Source organism: Gadus chalcogrammus, chromosome 4 (genome assembly GCF_026213295.1).
Source record: "Gadus chalcogrammus isolate NIFS_2021 chromosome 4, NIFS_Gcha_1.0, whole genome shotgun sequence".
Classification (NCBI taxonomy): Eukaryota; Metazoa; Chordata; class Actinopteri; order Gadiformes; family Gadidae; genus Gadus; species Gadus chalcogrammus.
In genome coordinates this window covers 3,225,913-3,233,412 of record NC_079415.1, presented here as the reverse complement: position 1 = coordinate 3,233,412, position 7,500 = coordinate 3,225,913, and the positions used below count along the sequence as shown (strand labels likewise).

Below are 7,500 nucleotides of genomic sequence, written 5' to 3'. Positions count from 1 at the left end.
TCTGTCTGTCTGCCTGCCTGCCTGCCTGCCTGCCTGCCTGCCTGCCTGTGCGCGCGTACGTGCACGTGCGTGCGGTAGCAGCGTGTGCGTCTCACCGTGGTGCCGGCGCAGGCCCGGCCCGTCATGTACTCGGGCAGCGCCGCCCTCTTGTCCAGCTTGGCCCAGAGTGCGTTGGCCTTCCAGTAGTTCAGCCGGTGCTTGACCGTGTGGTAGAAGGGCCACTGCCGGGGGTCCCCGGGGACCTCCCCCCCGGGGACCTCCCCCCCGGGGACCGCCCCCCCCCCGGGGACCCCCAGGTGGTCACAGAGCAGGCCGAAGGCCCTCAGAGTGGCCCTGCAGGTGGTGGCCCCGACCAGCTCGTCAAACAGCTCATGGGCGTCGTGGCTCCCCGGGTCGGCCTTGGCCCCGTCGCCCATGGCGACCCCGCGACGGGGGGCCCCTGAGGAAAGCGGGGGGGGTGGGCGACTCCTCCTGATGATGACCTCACCGGCCGGGCTCCAGCTTGGCCTTTTTCCCGGCTGCGCCTGATTGGCCGTTCCTAGAAGGAAAGGTACGAGTACAAATGAACGCGTATGGTGTGACATCTGGATCGAGGGGTCGACCCGGGAGAGGTCAGGTGTCTGGTTGGATGTGTCTCTGAAACCGAGGTTGAAAGACAAGGTGCACTGAGGTGTTGTATTGGGTTCTTCTGTTGTTGTTGTTGTTGTTGTTTTGTAGTTTTATCTGGGCTTTCTTTGTCCGTAGCTGTCAGAGTTTGTGTTTAACAGCAGGAGAAAAAGACGCCACGGGGAAGGTTAGGGAATGTCTCTGGACGCTGTGTGTGTGTGTGTGTGTGTGTGTGTGTGTGTGTGTGTGTGTGTGTGTGTGTGTGTGTGTGTGTGTGTGTGTGTGTGTGTGTGAGTGAGACGGTGCACAATGGACTCTATACATTCACAGTTCCATCCCCGCCAAGCACAAGAGAGAGCGAGCGAGAGAGACAGAGCGAGCGAGAGAGAGAGAGAGAGAGAGAGAGAGAGAGAGAGAGAGAGAGAGAACAAGAGAGCGAGCAAGCAAGAGAGAGAGAGAGAGCTTGCGTCACATGAGCTGTCTTTTGTGTTCTCCAGTCTCCTCATCATCAACGCTATCTGATTGTGAGGAACAATGAACACTCCTGTGCGGGTTATGAAGATGCAGATTTGAGAATGCGGTAACACATCGCCAGGGCAGCAGAAGTAAATACAAGCACGGCACAGTTCGAAGGCCCAGGTAGTAACCTTTCACCTGGTTGGGACACACGAGGTGTCAGGTATGGACGGTCTGAATACAGCCTTCTCTCTCCAACAGATTTGACCCAAGCTGTAGTAACGCCTGACCCCCAGCCTCTGAGGACAGCGCGGACCTACAGAGATAATCCTGAACACAAACCTGACTCCGGTCGTAGGTTCACATACACCTCCCTCAGTGAGATGAGATGGAGGTGAAGTGGTGTGTGCTTTGAAGTGTGATTTGTTGACGGTCAACTCTGCGGTCTGATTGGTCAAAGAGTCTTTGATGCACAAATCAACAAAGGTGAGGTGTGGATTCAAACGGTCTCTGATACGCTGTAATACAACTAGTTCTACCACTCCTCCATACTCTGCTGCTGGACCTGAACCGTGGTTTCGAGAAACGCTGCTCTATTCCATTTACAGTACATTCAGGATATTTATCAGACACTTTTATCCCAAATGATACACACATTCATACACCGACGCTGGAGTCAACCACGCCAGGCGACAGCCAGCTCGTCAGGAGCAGTTAGGGTGAGGTGTCTGGCTCAGGGACACATCAACACTCTGCTCGGAGGTGATGGGGATTGAACTCGCAACCTTCTGGTGACAAGGCCACCTGCTCTGCCTCCAAAAGTAAGTGGAGAGAATACCTCGCTCTCTTCCTGAAAGGGGTTAGTTCCCACTATGTGCAGCTTGTCATGCCACCGAAATAACACTCTCCGCAAGTCGACCTTGTCCTGAATCGGCACAACATGACGCCATCACTTTGACATCACGACAGGAGTACATTTCTACACAGGTGAGGCTCACTCTGCGAGTACTAAAACACAGACAGGTGGTTGAGAGGGAGAGAGAGAGATCTTGGACTTACCGTTCACAGCGCCGTCGTCCTCGCCGTGGATAAATCCGTCTCTGGCGGCTGTCTTCCAGGTAAGGGTTTAAGTCCCGTGGTTAGCCACTGCTGCAGAGAGCTGCCTACAGCTACGCGGCCGTGCTACAGACTGGCGTCCGCAAGCGCCGCTACATCAGTGTACGTACGCCTTTAAGACGCACACACACCCACACACACGCATTCACACTGCACAGTGCACAGTGGTGAACACTGCTTTGGACTGGTAGACGTTTCTGCCATCATAATGACGTGGGTGCCCAACACTCACACACACACACACACACTTGTCCACAACAATACAGCCAAGAATAAAAGTGTGGGCTTGTGTGTGTGTGTGTGTGTGTGTGGGGGGGGGGGGGGCAGAGTCCTCCCACACAGCACTTAACTTGAAGTCACACACACACACACTAATCTGATGGGTGTCAGGAACGCAGACGGCCGACTAACAAGCTTAAGTCAAGGAGGATCAGAGAGCAGGAGAGTCGGAGAGAGAGAGAGAGAGAGAGAGGGAGAGAGAGCGGGGGAGAGAGAGAGAGAGAGGGAGAGGGAGAGAGAGAGGGAGAGTGAGAGAGAGAGAGAGAGAGAGTCAGAGAGAGAGAGAGAGGGAGAGAGAGCGGGGGAGAGAGAGAGCGGGGGAGAGAGAGAGAGAGAGAGGGAAAGATAGTGAGTGAGTGAAGCGTGCTGTTCAAGACGGTGAAGATCTCCTCACGTTTATCAAATCAAAACACGTGTGTTGGAGACCCAAGGCCAAACTCAAGTCCCAGTCTCCATCTTCTTTAGAAAAATAAATTATCTCAGTTTTGACGTAGTTTTATCGCTATAGAAAACAGATAAACCTTAAAAATTATAATAATTGATCATTACCAGTTTGGATGCTCAGTGGAGCAGCCCTGGGGTGATTCATACACGGTTTGGCTTGCCAGGGGTTGACCCCCAGGTCAGAGGTCACCGAGGGGTCACCTCTAGGCCCGAACCAACCCAGTTTCTTTTAGTGGAAAAGTTTGAGTAATAGTCTGAATTGAGCTGAGTGTGAGCCAGAGGAACGGGACAGTTAATAATAAAAATAGAAATATGCAAAAGGAACCTCACTTCCCCCTTTGTACAATATTTTCTAATAACATGAGAGACCGGAGTTGTTTATTCCATTTATATTAAAGTGACCAACTGTGAATAATTACTTTATCTTTATTAAAATGGGGTTCCATCAACTTAATCGGCTGAAATCGAATTATTCTTCTGAGGTGCTTTGTTTTTAATGTTTGATGAGTAACAAATCTATTTGTCACTGTAATTGTGAAAAGTGACCTGTATTGAGAAATACTGCACACCCTTAAAAAGATATGGACCAATCGGGATCAAGCATTGAACAATGCTGTGGTCTTAGGCCCCATAAGCCCCAGGCTCGCCTGCTTCCTCTGCCTGCCAGAGGGCTGGCCGGGCGGGGGAGCCTCGTGCTAATCCATGGGTGTGACACCGCGGAGGAATGACTTAAATATACAGTGGATGAGCGCCACGCCTTCACCAACCAACCACGGAACAACGCCTAAATTATATTGTAGTTTTTAATACTTCAAGTTTTGTGAATTTCCCCACAGAGGGGATATAAAAAAAAAAAAAAAGGAATAATGAATTAGAGACAAGGGCAAAGGAGTGTGTTTTTGTAATTAATTATTAATGACAATTAAACAAACGGCGTTAAACAACTAATATTTCTCTTATTCACAGGAGTGTCTTGCGGTGTCTGGGTTGTTGTGTTCTTCAGGAGGATTGCTGAAAAGAGAAGGGGAGAAGGTCAGAGGTCAGACATACGGTTCGACGGAATAGAGCAGAGGTCGAAGGTCACCGTGGGCAGGGTCTCACCAGCAGCGCTCGGCCCTTGGTCTCTATGGGCAACAGGAAGTTCCCCAAGGAGCAGACGATGGAGGCCACGGCGAACGGGCACATGGCGTACATGACGGAGCGAGACATCAGCACCTAGAGGGACACACGCCGTCGTTAGAGGAACAGTCGGTTCATAGGAACAGTCGGTTCATAGGAACAGTCTGCTGGATTCAAAGGAACAGTCCATTCAAAGGAACAGTCTGTTGATTAAAAAGAACAGTCGACCGGTTTAAAGGAACAGTCCATTCAAAGGAACAGTCTGTTGATTAAAAAGAACAGTCGGCCGGTTCAAAGGAAAAGTTGATTCAAAGGAACAGTCGATTCAAAGGAACAATATGCAGATTCAAAGGAACAGTCTTGATTTAAAGGAACAGTCTTGATTCAAAGGAACAGTCGTCTGATTCAAAGGAACAGTCTGTTTATTCAAGGAACAGTCTGTCGATTCGAAGGAACACTGTCGATTTGAAGGAACAGTCGGTAGATCCGAAGGAACAGTCTGCTGATTCAAAGGAACAATATGCAGATTTAAAGGAACAGCCTTGATTGCAAGGGACAGTCTGTCGATTCAAAGGAACAGTCTGCCGATTTAAAGGAACAGTCTGTCGATTTAAAGGAACAGTCTGTCGATTCAAAGGAACAGTCTGTCGATTAAAAAGAGCAGTCTTTCGATTATGAGGAACAGTCAGTTGATTCAAAGAGTCGGTAGGTTTCAGACTGTATCTTCGAATCTGCAAATACTAGTATGCTAAATATACCGCTGAACTGGTCCTTAAGCGGGCAAATGCTTCAGGGAGAACCAGTTAAATATTAGTTTGCGCCTCTGTTGACACTCAGCAGTATTTAAAGGGCATACTTAAGCAGAAGCTTTGCACAAGTGTGCTAAATGTGCTCAGGGCAGTCATCACGTTACTGTACATTCTCTCAAACATGAATGGGGTAGTCATGGAGATAGCCATCTCTGTCACAGTCTGTGACACAAAACGAAAATACTATCTATATATATAAATCTCTTATCTTATATAGATATCTATGCATCTATTTGCACGTTCTTTTAAGTTTCGGTAAACAAGCCTGATTCCCCTTCCCCCAAATTTCCTTTTGTGCGAGAGCTAACAAACCATTCAGTGTCAATGAGAGGCGGTTAGCTTGCTGCTAGCATCAGAGAAGGTGGTGGACCGCGACCTACCTACATTTACATTCAACATTTACAGCATTTAGCAGACGCTTTTATCCAAAACGACTTACAATAAGTACATTTGTCATAAGAAGTGAAACAATATGTCGACGTCGGTACCGTAAAGATGTCCATAGAACCAAGTGCAAGTACTAACAATCGCTAGGCTAACCCATTCCCTGTAAACAGCAGTGATAGCAGCTACTGCAGATGCTACACAATTAAGTACTATGAATAAGTAAAACGTACATTAAGTGCGTACATTAAGTGCGTACGTACAACACGTTTTAAGTGTCAGGACGTACAACATGGTGGGCGGGAGGGACGGGACGGCTATGCAGAGTCTAGGTGAACGCTGAACAGGTGAGTTTTGAGTCTTTTAGGGAGTCTTTGGCGTTTTACCTGGGCGATGAAGGGGGCGATCATGCCCCCGATGCGGCTGAAGGAGGTGCAGAAGCCCATCCCCAGAGAGCGCGCCACCGTCGGGTACACCTGCACCGCAAACACATCAGCACACACACTCTTATTTTGAAAAGACGCACCGATTGAACTCAGTGCAGCCAGGAGATACAAGGGCATCTGTGACATGCTACTCAAGGCAAGGCAAACTTTATTCATGCAGCACTTTTCATACACGAGTAGTTTACATTGAAACATAGTCGTACAATAAAATGAAATAACAATTAAAAAAAAATACGTAAAATAAAATAAAGGCAAAGTAAAAAATGCATTGTTTCTACAATGCATATAAAAAATAGCAAACGCCATTTGCTATTTTTATATTTTTGTATTTAGCAAAATACATCTGAATCCGAGCTGGTTTGTATTTGATAGATAGGATGCACGCCATTAAGGAGCAGGGAGGAGGAAAGGGCATTGTTCTCTAGGAGGCCTACAGGTGGGCTGCGGGGAATCGAACCCACGACCTTTAGGGCTGGGAGTCGGCCCTCCAAAGCCACACTATATCATCCTGATATATGTATGTGTGTGTATGTGTGTATGTGTGTCTATGCGTGTGTCGGTCTGTCTGTGTGTCTGTGGGTGTGCGTCTATCTCGGTGTGCGTCTGTGTGTGCAGTGCGTCTGTGTATATGTGTATGCTTGTCTGTCTGTCTGTCTGTCTGTCTGTCTGTCTGTCTGTCTGTCTGTCTGTCTGTCTACAACACTATATCCTCCTGTCTTAAAACTTATAAAACCACTTTTTCTATTTTTTTAAGTTTGTAAATCCTACAGAAAACCCCATTTTCCGGCGGCAATATGAATGCCAAAACTCTGTTTCCGTACCTCAGCGGTGTAAATGTAGACCACGTTAAAGTTCATGGACACCAGAGCCCTGAGCAGGAAGAGCAGCACTGTGAAGCCAAACCTGGGAGGGAAAAACAAGACAGGGAAAACAGTTAGAAGGATTAAAGCCCGAGAGACAGCGACCCGAGTAACAAATAGCTCTCCTGGGAGACACAGGCAGGGACTACAGTACAAAAGGTGTGTGTGTGTGTGTGTGTGTGTGTGTGTGTGTGTGTGTGTGTGTGTGTGTGTGTGTGTGTGTGTGTGTGTGTGTGTGTGTGTGTGTGTTATTGAGGCTACTGCCATCCATACCACAGTTGTAAAAACTTGGAAAGCATAGGCCATACGTACAGACAATACATCGGATAAAATGTTCAGAAACTTTGACAAATTATATAGGATACAGTTATTGTTCATTTTTTGTCAGGGCAGTGGGTTTGCTATAAATTTGAAAGTTTATTGTCAGGATGAAACAGATTTTTTTAAGGGGAAATGAAAATAGATAATTATGTGATAATTAAAGATTATAATTTGAATAATATTTTTTTAATTAGTATTGTGATGGTGTCAGAACATCGGTTGATGGCCGGTTTGGACCGGTTTAGGTCATCTTGGGGGGGCAGTTGGGGGGCCGTATTGGGTGGTGTTGGGGGCCGGTTTGGGTGGTGTTGGGGGCCGGTTTGGGTGGTGTTGGGGGGCCGGTTTGGGTGGTGTTCGGGACTGATTTGGGGGCTGGTCGGGGGTCTTACATGGTGGTGCAGATGTTGACCAGGAGGAAGAAGATGGCGGAGAGGAACTGCAGCAAAGCCAGACTGAGCTTCCTGCCCACCACATTCAGCAGACAGATGTTGAGGGGGACGACTGGTATAGGGGGAGAGAGAGAGAGAGAGAGAGAGAGAGAGAGAGAGAGAGAGAGAGAGAGAGAGAGAGAGAGAGAGAGAGAGAGAGAGAGAGAGTGGGAGAGAGAGAGAGTGGGAGGGAGTGAGGGAGAGAGAGACAGAGACAGAGAGAGAGAGACAG

The 7,500-nt window shown here is 48.3% G+C and overlaps 2 protein-coding genes across 3 annotated transcripts in view; both read right to left on the bottom strand.

Annotated features, from left to right (window-relative positions):
- LOC130380425 (protein-methionine sulfoxide oxidase mical3b-like) overlaps window positions 1–416 on the bottom strand; it is a 31,773-nt gene extending 31,357 nt beyond the window's left edge. Inside the window, exons 1-2 of the mRNA XM_056587617.1 lie at window positions 273–416; window positions 96–221 (exon numbers count right to left, since the gene is read on the bottom strand). Coding sequence (XP_056443592.1) covers window positions 96–221; window positions 273–416 — 270 coding nt within the window. The remainder of the gene's footprint in view (window positions 1–95; window positions 222–272) is intronic.
- Window positions 417–3,136: 2,720 nt separating this feature from the next.
- The window catches only part of svopl (SVOP-like), a 12,984-nt gene continuing 8,620 nt past the window's right edge, over window positions 3,137–7,500 (bottom strand). For both annotated transcript variants that reach the window (XM_056588067.1, XM_056588068.1), the window contains 5 exons: window positions 7,230–7,341; window positions 6,481–6,562; window positions 5,600–5,689; window positions 4,003–4,116; window positions 3,137–3,912 (listed from right to left, as the gene is read on the bottom strand). In XM_056588067.1, coding sequence (XP_056444042.1) covers window positions 3,901–3,912; window positions 4,003–4,116; window positions 5,600–5,689; window positions 6,481–6,562; window positions 7,230–7,341 — 410 coding nt within the window. In that variant the 3' untranslated portion in view covers window positions 3,137–3,900. The remainder of the gene's footprint in view (window positions 3,913–4,002; window positions 4,117–5,599; window positions 5,690–6,480; window positions 6,563–7,229; window positions 7,342–7,500) is intronic.